Consider the following 16,441-nt stretch of genomic DNA (forward strand, 5'->3'; position numbering starts at 1 on the left):
ATGAGGTCCAGGTTAGGGATCTCATGCCTCTCTCAGGAAAGGATCAATTCAAGAGGAAGATTCTTTTATTGAATGAAAGAGGATGTGGTATGTGAAGAAGGAAACTGCAGAGAGAACAACCCAAGGCGGGGGTGGGGGTAGGGGTGGGGATGCCACAGGGCAGTGAGGAGGCTGGAGGTGTGGTACCTGCCCTGGGCCTGGGGCACTTCCTGCCTGACTCTTTGGCCTGCAGCCCCTTCCGAGGCTCTGTTCCACTCAAGCCAAGCCCTTCTTCAGGTCCCCATCATGATGGCCCCAAAGCCCAGGGGCCCTGGCCCCCGCTGCGGAGCCCCCCTCACCTGTTGATGGAGCTGACACTGGGCACAGTGTCGTTATCACAGACGCCCTCGGCCAGCAGCCGGTCTCGGATCTCCCAGGCAAACATGGTCGGGTTCTGCCGCTTGTAGTCCCCGATCTTCTCCACCACCTTGGGGGTGGCCACCTTGGGCTTGGAGCCCCCTATCACTCCAGGCCGGATGCTGCCAGTCTCGTAGTACCTACTCCAATAGAGAACCCCAAAGAATTACCCAATAAGCAGGTGGGGTCTTGGCAGGAACTTAGCCAGAGACTCTCGTTCCCCCTGAGGCTTCTGGGAAGGGGCCCGGGGTTGATCATGCCCCTGGGCTGGCCTCTGTCACCTGATGTCCCCAGCACTGCCTGTTTCCCTTGCATGGGTGGGTTTATGCTGCTACCAAACCGGAACTCTCTTTGGAAGACCTCACCCCAGGACACCTGGCATCTCCTTTTTCCCATTGGCCCTCTGGCCAGTTGCCGGCATCTGAGCACGTGCAGGAGCCACCTTAGGGGGCACAAAGCATCTCCCTTCTAAGAAGGGACATCTTCACATCCATGCTCTGTGTGCACACAGGTTCACCGTGGCTGTCTTCTCCATCCAGCTCCTCTGGGTTGAAGCATGACTTACTATCTTCCTTCGCCATCTTGGTTTTACCCTTCCTCCCCAGGAAGCCAGCTGGGGTCACTGGGCCCTCTGCCCTGTCTTGCTGGTTTTACCTTTGCTCTCCATAAAACACCCCCCAGCCACTACTCCCGGCCACTGGTTTTCTACCAGGTTATGTGGTTCAAGCTGAAGCCGGTCTTCATGCACTCTGGAACCCCAGCTTGGCCTGGAGCCCTGGCCACATCCAGCTGTCTAAGAACTGGGCCTACTCTCCCAGGGTCTCCACCCCACCCCCATCCCCCAACTAGCTTCTTCAGCAGATCAGTGACCTACGTCAGGAGAGCCTGCCTCCCTTCTCGGTGGAAACTCTCTGGTCTCTTCTGCCGTGAAATAAAATCAACTCCTGTGTGTTGGAATTTCCCCTCCTTGGGAAAATGCACCCATCTGGAGACCACCCCCTCCTGATGCTAGCCGGGAACTCACTTCTCCCTGACAACTTAGGCCGGGAAGGCAGGGCTGTCCGTGCTCAATTACAGGTCAGGCCTTGGCCACTTTGAACCTGAGCTCCTCTTGAATCCACTTATGGGTTGGGTAAGGGGACAGGTACAGCGAGCTGGCACAAAGCCCTAAGTCCCTTGTGCACACGGGCACTTCTGCTGGAAGTGGGCACTTGTGCCCCAGACTGCGTGGCTGCATCAGCCCCCCCAGTCTTCGTGTTCCTGATCCCTAGACCCCAGCTTGGGACCGTTCCTCTAAAGTTCTGCTTCAACTGGTGTGGGCTGGGGCCTAGTCATCAATTCTTGCCTGCCTGCCTGCCTGCCTGCCTGCCTGCCTGCCTTCCTTCCTTCCTTCCTTCCTTCCTTCCTTCCTTCCTTCCTTCCTTCCTTCCTTGATGAGTCTGCTGTGTGGCCAGGGCTATGAACTGCCATTCTGGGGTTAGTGTTCATAAAGTGTCACCTGGTCATCTTATGAAAATCACAGCATCCAGCCCTGGCTCCCAGAGAGGTTGATGCTGTAGGTCTGGCCTGGGGCTTAGGGATTGCATTTCATCAAGCAAGCCCCGAGCTTGGGTCGCAGATGCTCTGGGAGTTACCGTTTGAGGAACACAGACTCAGATGTCCCTCGTGTTGGGGTTAGACCTCAGGAGCCACCTCGGATTGCGTGTCCCCTCCCTACTGGCTCTGTTTCCCTTGGTCTCAGGATGGGGAGGGCCTTTGGGGAAGAGTCTTCTGCTTTAGGAACGGAGAAGCCTCTGGAAAATGGGACATGGGGCAGAGGAGGGAAAGGGAGAGGGAGACAAGACAGGAAGGGGAAATGGACAAAGAAGGACGGAAAGGCAGGAAAACCACAGGAGAGGGAGAGCGATGGGGGCGCCCAGAACCACCACCACACCCCGTGCAGGTCCTGGGACCCAAGCCGGACTCGGGGAGGGGACCCGAGTCCCTGGTAGGCCTCGAGGTGGGCTGCAGAGGGCAAGCCCTGCAGGGAGGGTGGCGAGTGGTGAAGTTTGTGCTTACCTGCCAAGGATCTTGCTGACACAGCCATGGCTGACGCGGAGCTGGCGGGAGATGTCGCAGGGCCTCACGCCCTGGTGGGCCAGGTCCACGATGCGCTGACGCACCACTTCGGGCAGGGGTCGGCCGTTCACAAAGGCCCCTCCCAGCTGGTTCAGCCCTCCGTGGCCTGAAAGACAGCAGTCCCGGGGAATGTTGTGGTCAGGTAGGGAATCGGCCCGCGTGTGGGCACTGGCTGTGTGAGAGCCCGTGAACTTGAACCCCCAGTGGGAACACGGTCACTCCTGCTGCACCCCATCCTGCTCCCAGCCTCTGAGGATGACTAGCTCCAGTGAAGGGGGTGGTGTCTGACGGCAGAAGGGCACATCACCATCTGGGGACCTTTTGTCCCTGCTCAGTCTCCTCTTAGACCCTCAGCACTTCACCCCAAATAGCAACCCCACCACCCCTCTCCCTCCTTCTGGAGACTATAGAAGGAGCTGAGGATTCAGGGTCTTCCTGCTCTGATACTGAGCTGTGTGACCTTGGCGGAATCCCCTCTCCTCTCTGTGCCTCCACTCCTCATCTGTGAAACGAGGGCACAGGGCGAAATCAGTGGTATTTGAGTTTCCCTTTCTCTCTTCTTTTGAACCATAGAGCCAGACTTTTAAGCACAATCACATTGAGAAACACAGACACAAAAGAATAAAAGCAGAGCTTCTCCGGTTGAGCTGGGGCAGAGGAGGCCCAAGCTCTGTCCGTGGGCTCCCAGCCTGAATGGCCCGAGCACTGTTAGGAGCCCTGAAGGGCTGGCAGAGACTTCACTGGCCCCGGCTCCCAGGGTTCCAGGGCTGGCAGGCTGGGCTGTGGGCAGTGGTGCAGGACGTGGACAGGCCGTGATGTGCACATGTTTCCTCAGCTGCCTTCCTGACTCGGCCTCTGCCCTCTGTCTGCAGCCTGTGTTTCATTCTGAGCCCTTCTGCTTATTCAGTACATATTTACTGAGTGCCTACTTCGTGCCAGGCACTGGTCCCTGGCCCTGCGGATGCCGAGGTGAAAAAGGCCAATGTGATCCCTGCTCTTGCCTCACAGGGTTTAAGTGAGGATCCAGACCGGCCAGTTACTCACCGCATGGCCACTGCTGGGACAGGGGACACACGGGGGGTCTTGGGAACCATTGGATGGGACCGAGCCCAGGCTCAGGGGACCATAGAAGTGTTTCTGGAGAAGTCTGAGCTGAGACTGAAGCTAAAGATGGATCAGACCAGAGAAGGAGAGAAGGAAGAAAGCTAGAACTGTTCCAGGCAGTGGGAACAGCATGTGCAAAGGCTTAGAGGCAACAAGCTGCTGATCTGCTAAATTCGTCAACATATTCAACTTTCTAAAATCTCTGGGTCCAGGTGGGGCTAATTTCAGGCCTGCGATCTTCCTTTGGCTGATCAGGAGACCAAGGCTTAGAGAGTTTCAGTGACTTGATTTATATGACAGGTGACTCGGCTTCTATGAAGAGAAGTCAGGATCTCACCAAGGGTTAAGGCTCCCACCAGGGCTGTTGGGTGAGCCCTGGTCTATGGCCAGAACCGACCCTGGGAACTTGGGACTGGTCGCGCAGTCCTGCGCTGGGACGTCTTTTCACACCGGGGCATGATTTGGTGATCTGGCCGGGATGGCAGAGCCCCGGGGGTGGGAGTCGAGGGAGCTGGGAGGCGAGGAGGAAGAGCTATTGCCAGGCCTTCCGTGTCAGCTCGTTAAGGACTATTTACGGCCGAGGGTGGGAAGATCCTCTGCTGGGCACACTGTGCCCGTTACTGCCCACTGACTTAGCACATTCAGAACCTCCTTGCAATGTGTCCTCAGGGGCCCAAGCTGCCTTCAGCAGAGCAGTCAGTTTCTGTTTGAAAAAAAAAAAAAAAAAAAAAAGAGGCTGTAAGCGCCTCTGGCCTGGGCACTAGGTCAGCAGCAAAAGCCTGCTGGCCAAACACCCTGAAGGAGGGACGCGGTGACCCAGCTCCCTGGAGGAGAGCTTGGACGCTGCCCTGTTTTAGGCCACTTGGCCCAGCCAGTGTGTCTCCACCAGGGTTGGGAAGACATGCCAGGTGGTCGGCGGAGGGCCTGGATCTACTCCTGAGCCCAGTTAGCTGGCTTCTCATTGGCCACAGGCCGGCCGTTTGACTCTCACTCCATCTGTGTTGTTTTTTGGCTCATTTGGGTCCAGACACTGAACACAAGGGGGCGCCCGATAGCCACCCAAACAAACAAGACCCTGAGCAGTCCAGGTTTGTCCCAAATTTCCAGAACCTAGGCTGCCACGTCACCCACCGGGCTCAGGTGTCTGTGCTAGGCCCGCTATGTCTGGAAGCGAGATTTCCTACAGGTGGAGTTCTTCAACCCTAGAAAGGTAGCAGGTGTAGAAAGCCAAAGGCCATTCTCTGGTGGCATGCACTGGGAATTGTGCCTTAAAAACAAATCTACTCTGTTTCTCCACTGAAGCTGTGTAGGCCATTGTCCTCAGTCTTCATGAAGGGCTGATCAGCATCCTTAGAAACCCGGACCCTCAGGACCCCTCCTGAAAGGCAATTTACTAGATCAGCCTGCATCGGTGTGAAGGGAAAGATGCAGTCATAACTCTGGCCCTTACCCTGTGAATTCTCTGGGGCTTTCTTTTATGTTACTGGCTTCTGAGTTCTTTGTGTTACGGTTGGGCCAGATTCCTGCATTGACTCTGCCTGTTTTAGTTTCATCATTTGAGAAACTTGAGGGTTTTTTTTCCCAGCCTTGGTGTTTTCATCCATTGAATGGGAGCTAAGCCAAACTTCTTGCAGTGTCTGCTGCTGATCTGTTACAGCTGCCAGAGGAAAACAGGGGACTGAGGATGGAGAAACGTTGGGTCAGAGGGAACTCTAGATCAAAGTGTAACGTTTTCCTGATTTTTAACATTCATGTGGTTGGAGGCCATGGCCCAAGGTTGGCCCTAGGACTGGAGTGGTGGTTCTCAAACTTGAATGTGCATCACAATCACTCGGGGGGCTTGTCAGGACACAAACAGCAAAGTCCTGAGTGTCTGAATCAGTAGGTCTGGGATGGAACCAAGAATTTGCGTTTCTAAAAAGTTCCCGGATGGGGCTGATGCTGTTGGTCTGGGGCCACAGGGTGAGAACCACTGGTTTAGACTGGGCAATGGCTGGTAAAGAAAATTTAAGAGAATAATTAACTACATACACACCTCCCATCCTAGCCCCGTCTTCGTAGAATGATAGTGCTTACACGTTTGTGTATTACAGTTTTCATTTCTCTTAATCTCAGCACATGGGTGCCAAGGACCTCCCATGAATCAGGTGCAAAGCACTGAGGCTATCACCTTGGACGAGACAAGAAAACTGGCCGTGATCTTAAACTCTTTGGGGGGGATGCAATCAGATGAATTGGGAATCACCATGTTAAAGAAGATTCTGGAAGATTCAGGAAGATTCTGGAAAGAAGAGTCAGATGCTAGGGGAGCCCAGAAGTGGTCAGAGGGGATTTGCAGGGAGGAATGATTAGGAGAGAACCAGGTGAAGAAGCTTCCAGAGGAAGAAAATCCAGGCCCAAGGCATTGATGTTCTTGAGAAATGGAAAGACATTGACTGTGACCATAGGACAGGCAGGATGGAGAGTCTCGAAAGAGCCTGCTGGCTGCAGAAGAAGATGGCCCCTATGGTTTGAGGTTTGGAGCTGAGTCCCCGGAACGGAAGGACTTTTGTCCCTCCTGTGTCCGGTGTGGGGGAGTCGACTCCTTTGGGCAAGTCACCACCAAACACCCAGAGGTGGGTGCAGCCTTCCTTCCTGCCACAGGGAGGGCCGGGCCACCCACCATCCTGACCACCTAGCCGTGCTGCTGCAGACACGGTGGGCTCTGAGGCCGGAAGCCAGGAACGAGTGGGAGACCCTGGATGAGCCAGAGGGGAAGATGTGAACCAGGAAGAGGTTTGACGCTTCCTGAGCAAAGGCCCTTTGCGTGGTCCAGAGGGTCATGGGGGTGGCGGGGGACAGTGAGACGGCCTGGTCGGACACAAGCAGGTTCTGGGTGTGACGTCCTCAGACAAGGGGAGGCCAGCTTGCTTGGGGGCAGCGAGCGCAGGACCCACAGTGGGGTGTGGCCCCCATCTCTCTGTGCCTTGCCCTCTCCTCCCGAGGGTAACTGGAGAAGAGAGACCGTAGCTCGCTAAAGCTGCTGCTTGCGTTTCTCATCACTTTCTCACTGATTCCTCATCCTTTGACCCGTTCTGCCCAACTCCATACACCAGCCTCCCACGGCTTTCACATGAGTCACTCCTCCCTTTCCCCTAGGGCCGTCCCCTAGACCTACAGTCACAATGAATGCTGCCTTCCCAGCCCCTCCTGCAAAACAAAACGAAACGAAACAAAACCAAACCTCCCCTTGCCTACGAAACTGTTTTTTCCCATTGTTTTCAACCAAATTTCTCAACAAGGTGTCATACTTGGCTGTTTCCTTCACTTCCTCCCTTGCTAGTCAGTGGTCACCTCCCGACCCACTTGAGGTTTAGCAGATGCTCAGCGACTAAGAGCTAGGTGGATGGCGGGCCGTGGAGGGTGCTGAGTTCTCGCTCTAAAAGAGGCTTCCATGACAAGGACATCTCTTGGTTCCTTGTGCTTTTGTTTCTCTTTAATCTGGCTCTCTTCCTTCATTTGTTCCATTATGTCTCCCCCTTCCCCACCCCACCCTGGGCTTCTCTTAAATCCAGCTCACCCTACATCCTTGGTGACCTGCCCCCCACTCTCATTGTTTTACCTACATCCCCTGTACTGATGGCATCGTGGGCATCCAGGTGTCTCCAGTCCAGATCATTCCCCATTTTTGTACTCAGCATCCTACCAGAAATCTCCTGGGTGACAGAGACTCTTCTGTGAGTGTCGCCCTAGTTGGTCACGACACCAGCTGCCATGGAAACATAAACCCGGCCCTTCATCTTTATATCCTGCCACCTTCCACCACCCTCTCCGCGCTGCACCTTCTGCGTGACCTTAGAGCAGTGTGTCCTCCTGCTCTGGCGCCTTTGCATGTGCCGTTCCCTCTGCCTGGAACTGACCTTCCCCTCCCACCTAGTTAATTCTCTCCTGCCCCACAAAGTTCAGCGCAAGTGCCCTCCTCCAGGCGGCTTTGCTTTATCCTACAGAGTCGGTTAGGGCCTCTGTTTGGATGTTCTCAGCATCCTTTTCCTTTCTTGCATGGCATTCATTCAGATGTTCATTTTATATTTATTTGTTGCGTGATTACACATTTGAGTACGGACCGTCTTCTCCCACCAGAATGAAAGTTCCCTGAGAGCATGACCGTGTCTGTTTTGTTCATTATTCAGTTAGAGAAGGTGTTCAAGAAATATACAGCATATGAATCAACTAACAGCCTTCTGCTTCTTCCAGTCTCTCCATATGGAGTCCTCTCCAATCCATGACATTTTACCTGCCAAATATTTACCTAACCAGCACCTTCCTAGCCATCCCAAGAATCCACACGTCCACGCGTTCACTTATCCGTTCCGCGTACATGTATCGAGTGCCTATCGCTTGCCATGCGTTTTACTGGAAATGATTACACAGAATCGATCCCTGCCCTCATGGATCTGCCAGTCTAAGGATAGATCAATATTTAAAAAGCAAACACACAAATAAATGTACTATTATTACTTGGATGGATGCTAAGAAGGACACAGTATAGTATTAAAGAATAACGGGGTGGAGGACGAGACACGGAATTAGTTCCAGGTGATCCAAGAAAACTCTAAGTGACAGATAATCTGGGACGCACATGAGTAGGGGTTAACTAGTCACCTAGACTCCCTGGTCTCTGCCGTCTACCTGCACATGGGACCCTTTGTGGGGTGCGATACATCTGAGACCCAAGGCTGACCATGTCACTCCACACTGAAGAAATCCTCCAGGACACGGCACCATCTCCTGCATGGTGAGGTCCGAGCTACTGAATCTGGAGGGCAATGTCCACATGAGCTGACCCTGACTTACCTCCCCACCCCGCTTCCTACCTGTCTGAGCCTCGAACCTGATGACCCAGCAACACGGAATTGCTTGTTCTTTCACAGCCTTGGAATCCTCCCCTGTGTCCCTGTTCATGCTGTCCTCCATGCCTGCAGTGTTCTTTCCTTACTGTCTCCCGGTTGACTTGTACTCACACTTTGAGTCAGTCCGGGAAGCTGCCTCCTCCAGGAAGTCCTCCTTGCCTTCCCTCCCTGCTATCTCCGGTCCTGTCTTTTAAACATACCAGAGCACAACCTCTACCACCACCATGTAGTAGAACATAAGGGTCTCTTTTTCATTATTTATTTTTATTTATTTATTTACTTTATTTTTCAATAGGGATACTGGTGATTAAACCCAGGACCCCGCGCATGCTAAGCACGCACTCTACCGCTGAGCTATATACCGTCCCCCAACAGGATCTCTTTATACTGGTTGGGTCCTGCTGCAAGGATCCCGTGCCCCTTGAGGGACGATGTGGCTTCTTTATCTCAAAACCCTAATATCTAGTATAATGCTTGGTGCACAGTAAGTACCCAATAAACACTGGTTGAGTTAATTACTGGAAGGAAGGAAGGAGGAAGGAAAAAGGGAGGAAAAAAGGAAGCAGGCAAGGGAGGGATGTGAAGGAGGGAGGGAGGGAGGAAAGAAAGCTGCTCCAAAACAAGCTGAGTGAAGCCCACACATTCTTTTCCCCAAGCAGGAGTCTGTATCTTTCAAAAACCTACACTCTTAGACGTGAGTTGTTTTAAAGAGGGGATCCAGACATCATGACGCAGGAAAAGAGAGGCTTGCCTTTCTTCTACAGGAGCCGTGGAATGAATGCAGGGACCTTCCTGTTGGCTTTTGCATCCAGCCTTCAAGGTCAGCATTGCATGTGCGATGCGTGTCAGGCTCACACCTCCTCTGGGAGCGTCACGGCTCACCCACTGCCTTGCTGGTTCCGGGGGGGCACTCCGTGAAGTGACTGCTACTGTCACCATTTTACATCACTCTAGGACACTGTCACCAACGCAGGCTGAGAAGTCTTTTCCTTCTAACTCCGGCCATTGAGGGTTATGGAGGATGACGAGGGATTTACAGCTCTGGTGGGGAGATTTCAGCGTGTACTGAGGGGCAGAACCAGGAGAGACAGCTCAAGACAGGAGGGACAACTGTTTACTAGCAAAGCTATGCCCTTCCTGGGAGCTCAGCCATCCAGGCTCAGAAGCCCCTGGAGAAGCTTCTGGCTCCAGGTTGCTGGGCATTGCTGCTCCTAGGTGTCTGCCAGGGTCCTGTTGGTAAAAAAAGAAACTGATTCTCCAGTTCTCACTGCCAAGATGCTCAGCACTGTGTTCTGGGTTCAAGGCCAAGGACACAACCAAGCCAGCCCTGGAATCCTGTTTCCTCAGCCCTTCTCTGGCATTCAGTAGAGTATCAGTCAGGGGCCGGTTGGAAAACCCAAACTTATTTCCAGATATTTCCACAGAAGGGCTTTCATGCAGGGACCTGCTTGTCTGGGCTTTGGAGGCTGGAAGAGCACAGAGAAGCCCTGGCGTGGCCCTGAGAGGGCACCTGCAGGAGGGGGCCGTCATTCCTAGGCCCGCGGGCGGAAAGGGAAGAGGCTGGAGTCCTCAGAACTTTGATGCTTGGAGGAGGAGCCCGGGGAGCTGGGCCTGGACCTCCCAGGTGATGCCACATCCTGGCTGCTGCTGGTCCATCCGAGGTGCCCATGAGGCTGGTTTCAGGAGAGCCGGAATCTGGATCACCTGCCGCTGCTACGACGATGCTGACAAGAACCACGTGTGACAAGAGGACATCCTGTACCATCCTCTAGCCTTTCAGCCCCTGCCCCGTGGCCCACTTCTCAGTCCCTCACAGAAGCATGAACTGATAAGTAGCTTTTGAATCTGTCCTCTCGCCCTGATAAGTGGGCAGTTTTCATTTACTCATTTAGTTTCATCCACCGAAGCTGTGTAGGGTAGAGTTTAGGAGAGCAGGCTCGGAAGACAGACAGCAACATTCAAACCCTTTCCCCACCTCTGACTTCGGCATGAACTTTGCCGCTCTCCGCCTCTCCTGCTAGGCGTGTTGTGTGATCTACACAACACGATGCACGTATAGCACTCGGACAAACAGTCTCCATTACCCTCTGACCATCATTGCTTCCGCGACAGGCACGGCTCCAGGCTCTGGCGACCTGTCTTGGAGGTGACGGTTTTATGGGAATGGTTTCCATTGAATGAACTTATTTCTCAGCAAGTGACAAGCTCTCCCACCCCACCTACCCTTCTTCTTGCCTGGATCAGCAGAAGCTCTCTGTCTTCCAAAATCCTTAGTGACGAGCAAAGGGCAAGGTTCTGGAATGCCCTGAGGGGCAGGAAACAATCCCAGCCCTTCTTTTCCCTCCTGGATCCCCTGTCGAGGTGGTTATTCATTCATTCCTGGGCTGGTTCTTGTTGATTCATTCTCTCGGTCTGTTGGCCTCTGTCCCTCTCGTGGGGACGCCATGTACTTTCATGCAGCCCAAGAGGGCCCCAGGTTGTGAGGCCATGAGGACAACTCCAGCTCCCAGCCTCCTATGCTCTCAAGTTCTGGCAGATCTGAGGGTCTCCTAGAGGCCCTTGGAATAATAGGCTAGACGTTTGGCTTTCTCGGATGCTCTAGATCAGCCCAGAGAGTGGGAGGGCTGGTAAGGATGGAGGGTGGGAAATGGGGCCAGGGGTCGGGGGTGGGGGCAGGTGGTAAAGATGGATTCCCCTGGATTAGTCTCTAGCTGGGAAAGAACCACACTTGGCTTGTGTTTGGCCAATGTTGGACTTACAGAAGAGGAAAAAGGGGAAGGAAAACATAAGTAAAGGTTTTCGGTATTCAGTCCCGCCCTGCTCTCCGCCGTGAGTCAACGCTTAGGAGTGACGCTGACAGCCGCGCAGTGGTGGCGGTGCTCGTTCTGGAGCCGGCTGAACGCTCTAAGCACTTCGTCCCATTTAGGTCTTGTAACAGCACGTTGTCCCCATTTTACAGATCGGAGCAGAGACCGTGTGCAACTTGCCCGAGGCTGCATGGTCACAAAGGCGCAGAACTGAGGCTCAAGCTGGGGCCTCCGAGGTGCCGCTCAGCCCCGCCCACCCAGCCCCGCCCCTGGTAGCACGTGGTTATTCTGGAGGCGCCGTCAGACCTTTCTCTGAGGGGGAACGTGTCTTCCCGTCACCTCCCCGGCTGGGCTGCTTTGCAAAGCCCACTTCAGAATCCTCTCTGGGTTTGCATTTTGCTGGGACCTAATATTTCCTCTTTGATGATTTTCTTTAGTCTGAGAACAAACCTAATGCCTTTACACTTCCCCCTCTTCCCTGTTGGTTTATTTTTCTCCACTCTCTTTGCATCCATCCATCCCCACTCTCTCTCTGCCCAGACTTTCCTTCTCGGGGTTTTTATTCTTCTGTTCTCAGTCTCTTCCCACTGCCTGGCTTGCTTTGATTCCACCCCTCGCTGATCGCCCCTGCTCCCCCATCTCACCTCCTCTTAGCCCTCTGCCTGCCCCGTCACCTCCACTCTGGTCCAAGATGGCAGACCTCTCCTGCACATCTCTCCCTCACGCAGTGGCCCTGACTTTTCCCTTCCCTCTACCTCCCGCCTCCAGCTCCTCTGGTCGATCTGCCTCCCCGCATCCTCTTTATTGCCTGCATGACTGCTCGGGTTCTTTATCCCATCTTCCCCTCAAAGGCATTCACAGCTCGGCTGTTATTCTTGTATTAGCATTGAACCCATTAAAGCTAATTTGTTTGCCCTAATCTCCATTTATTTTTCCCTAGTTGATATTAGATTTCCCTTTCTATTGCTCCAGCATGATTTTCTCTTTGTCTTCCTAATGGTCTACCCCCCTCTCGCTTCCTTGGTTAATCTGGTTGGCTTCACTGTGTGGTTTCCAGGCCTTTCTCTGCCTCCCCCAGCCCTTAGATTAACCCTGTCACCTCCCTCCCAGGAAGGGACCCAGCTCGGGGACTTCCAGGGATGGAGCTGCTGTAAATGTCAGTAGACCTCTAAGCTCCCTAAGAAAAGTGCTGCTTGATGAGAGGCCCTGCCTGGTCTCAAAGGCACTCTGGAAGGCTCGGGAATGCAGGGGCCGGGGAGCTGGAGGCATTTCTTGGCTAAGTTCACCTTTGGGACTGTCTTGAAGATTTCTGGAGGCCTCTGCCAGCTTTCTCGGATCCAATAAACTATACTGGTAGGCTTTTAAACAGCATGGGACCACTTTCTCCCCGTGACTAAGATTGGGTACCATCTCGCTTCCCTTCCTGTTTCTCAAACTGGAGGCGCACTCTTTCCTCTTCCTGAAGACGTGGTGCCTCTTCTCTGTGGATGTGGCTTTGGGGTGGCTCAAACCCACCTCACGCCCTGGCCTTCATGTTCCCGAGGACAGAAGCCTTTCTGGCCCAGCTCCCAGGAAAATTCACTCACTCACTCCCACCTTCTCCACTGACCGCTCCGGTCCACAGCCCTCCATCTGACTCCCACCATTGGCCTTTCTTGGGGCCAGTGCCCTCCCTGCCCCCTAGACACCTAGTTCCTTGAGGGCAGGTGCAGTGTCCTACGTGACCGCAGGAGCTTGCGTTGCAGGAAGAAGGGCGGTGCTTCCTGCCCTGGCTGCACGCTAGAATCTCTGGGGCGTTCAGGAACTTTCCACCTCTGGTCAGTTCAGCCAGAATCTCTTGGCATGGTGTCTGTATTTTTAAAAACTTCCTCTGTAATTGACCAGAGTTTATATCCACTCAGTAGATGGTCAATAAATATGTACTGAAAACATTAAGGAATTGATGAAACATGAACTTGCACTCAGGGGCTGCGAGTGGCACCTGCCAGAGCTTCTGGAGGTGTCCTGGATGCCTCTAGACTCCTGGCATCGCCCACCCCGGGGTTGCAGTGGAAAAGGCCAGGGCCTCTGCACTTGGGGGAGAGCGGACAGGCACGAGGTGGGCGCCCAGAGCCTGCTGACTGCGCACTTGGAAGCCTGGCATCAGCACAGATCGCTCTGCTTTACACTCCGATCCCCCTGGGGTCAGAGGCCTGCAGATGTTAACGCTGTTTTTTCTTTTAAAAAATGGGTCTATCTTAAAACAATTTTCAGTTCATTAGATTTCAATTCAATGAGCGCCCACTCTAATAATATTCCAGGTTGCGTGTATGTGGGCAGAAGACACAGCTCTCGCCCTTGAGAAACTTACAGGTTAATAATCCCTGACACCTCATAGAACCTTCAAGTTTTAAAATCCACTCACAAGCACGGTCTCCTTTAATTCTTTCCACAACCCTGTGGCATTCCTACAGTGGGGTGTGTGCGTGTGCGTGTGCGCGCGTGTGTGTATGTGTACAGAGCCCCCAGCCCTCGTTGTGGGGGCAGGAGGAGGGAGCCTGGCCGCCCTGAGGAGTGAAACAGGTAGAAACGAATGAAGAAGACTCGCTATTTGGCGTGTGACACAGTGAGAAAAATCTGTGACAAAACTGCATATCTGTGGTCTCCACACCTGTCGACAGCTGGTTCCCCAGAACCTGGCACTGCAGCCAAGTGGATGATAACACTCTAACAGCCACGCAGTGCTGAATAAGGACACAGGAGGGCACACAGCGGGGCAGACCTAGCCTGCAGGTAGTGGTTTCAGGGAAAGGAGAGGGGCATGCTGAGAATCGGAGACCTGGGTTCCACCTGCTCCAGGACTCTGCCTGTCTGTGCTGCAGTTTCCTCATCTGGCTTGAAGGGCGCAGATCATCTTTACTGTCGTTTGAGTCCCACATCTACGACTCCAGGACTGCCCTCAGGAATGGTGGCTAGAAACTACCAGCAGAGGGCGCAGAGAAAGCTCTGCAGGGGACTTTGGGAAACTCTTCTGCAGAGGAAACTACCAGGAGGTGGCCCGGAGGCCACCTGTAGAAAGATGAACTGGGCCCCATGGGCTGCAGGTGACCTGCAAGATGACAGAGAGAGAGCCACTCTGCTGACACACAGTTGAGGGGGGCACGTGAAGTACCCCATGAGGTGCCAGGGCTGTGACCACTTTTAAGAGCGTCCCTCAGCCAGGAAGGGGAGGCCATGTGTCTGATGTCACAGACACACGTCATGGCAGAGCCAGGGCAAAAGTCATGTTTTCTGACCTCAGTCCCTGTTCATTCCACATCCCAGGGGGCCTCTTTGGGACCTGAGCACCATCTTGACTGGGGCCATCTCAGCAGACAGTGAAGGAAGAAGATGGTGGGGCTTGGGCAGAATCCCTGAAAGATTTTGGGTCCTTTTATCAGTCTGCTTGTCATTTGATTTTCTTATGTGATCAACACAGTCTGGAAGCTCTTTTCTGTGGGTTTGGGTTTGGGAAACAGAGTCCCTTCTCCTGTGGGAGCCTGGGGGTGTGAAAGGCTCTAAGGAACACCTGTTGGCTCCTCCTCTTTCTGTCGGTCCCCAGCCAGGGCGTCTATAGCTGGTGTCACTTGGACCTGAAGCAGCCAAAAGTCTCAGAGGGAGCTGAATTAGACTAACCGCCTGCAACACCCAGATCGCTATGCGTTGAACTGTGTCCTCCCAAAACTCCCACGTGGAAGTCCTCACCCCGCTTCTCAGAATGTGACCACATAGAGAAAGAGGGTCTTTGCAGATGATCGAGTTGAGATGAGGTCATTAGGGTGGCCCTAATCCAACAGGACCATGTCCTTATGAAAAGGGGGAATTTGGGTAGAGAGAGAGACACACAAGGAGAATGCCTTGTGAAGATTGGAGGTATATTGTCACAAGCCAGGGAACAGGGGAGACAGCCAGCATGCCACCAGACACCAGGGGAGGAAGCACAGAACAGATTCTCCCTCACAGCCCTCAGAAGGAGCCAACCCTACCCACAGATGGATCTCAGACCCCTACGCACCCAGAACCACGAGACAATGCACGTCTGTGCTGTAACCCCCTTGTTTGTGGTCCTTTATTACGGCAGCCCCGGCAAACAAATGCACAGATCAACAAGGTTCCAGCTCTGAAACAGACCCAGCAGGCATGGGGAAGGCCCCTAGGGCTACAGTCCTGGATGTTTGGCTGCCCTTCCAAGTGACTTGTCAGTCTAAGGAGGGCTCCACCACTCAGGCAGAGAGCAAACGTTTTCTAGTATCTGACCCTCTCTGCCTGCACCTGCTTCTCTTGACATCGCCATCCTCCCACAGAGCCACCGTCCTGGTCCATTCCCCACCCTTTCATCCTTCGGCAAGTTCTTCTCTAAGGCAAGAGCCGCCACATCTCAGCCCAGTGAAGCCTCCTGCAGGGGTCCCTCACTCTTGCCCAGCCAGGCTGTGCTCCCCTCAAGCCCACAAGGACTTGCAGGCTTCTCCTCCTTTCAAGAACTTTCCGGATCCAGTCAAAAGGTTGGTCAGGAACGCACCTGACATTTGCAGAGCCCTTTCAAAGTGCTATCAGGTAAGTGATCCCGAAATTTAATTCAAGGTAACAAATATCAATGGGCCTTGGTTGCGTAGGGGATGGGTTTTCACAACTCTATGGGCAGGGAGGGGCTGGTACTCCGAGCCCATCCTGTGGGTGAAGACACTGTCTTGGAAGGTTAACGGCTTGTGCACAGCCAGTTAAGAGCAGACCTGAGATTGTATCTGGGTCTGATCCACTCCTGTCCACAGCCAGATGGAACATCTCCGGGAGGAGGGGTACCGGGCAGAGAGAAGGGCTGTCTCTTTAGAGGGCTGGCACGAGAGGCTCCACGTGAGGATGACCTCTGGCTGGGCCTCAAGGTGGGCCGACTCTAGATCCATATTCTCAGATCCTGATCTACAGCAGAATCGCGGGGAGCCCGAGAAGGACACAGATTCAAGACCCCCTCCCCCCATCGGCTAATAGAGCCCCAGGAGCTTCGGACGTTAGACCAGAGAGCACAATTGAGGGATATCTGTATAAAGCAAATTTTCCAAAAGGTCCTCTCATTTAGCAAATATTTATCAAGCATCTATCATATATTTACTA

At 53.7% G+C, this 16,441-nt stretch overlaps 1 protein-coding gene across 7 annotated transcripts in view; it reads right to left on the reverse strand.

Moving 5' to 3' along the window:
- Positions 1–16,441, reverse strand: part of PAX8 (paired box 8) — a 55,460-nt gene that overhangs the window by 23,427 nt on the left and 15,592 nt on the right. For 4 of the 7 annotated variants that reach the window (XM_010958965.3, XM_045519543.2, XM_045519538.2 and 1 more), the window contains 2 exons: positions 2,455–2,620; positions 339–539 (listed from right to left, as the gene is read on the reverse strand). In XM_010958965.3, the coding sequence (XP_010957267.1) occupies positions 339–539; positions 2,455–2,620 (367 nt within the window). The remainder of the gene's footprint in view (positions 1–338; positions 540–2,454; positions 2,621–16,441) is intronic. The other 3 variants (XM_045519544.2, XM_045519539.2, XM_045519541.2) reach the window with 1 other exon arrangement.

The sequence above is a fragment of the Camelus bactrianus genome, chromosome 28 (assembly GCF_048773025.1).
Source record: "Camelus bactrianus isolate YW-2024 breed Bactrian camel chromosome 28, ASM4877302v1, whole genome shotgun sequence".
NCBI classification, from domain to species: domain Eukaryota; kingdom Metazoa; phylum Chordata; class Mammalia; order Artiodactyla; family Camelidae; genus Camelus; species Camelus bactrianus.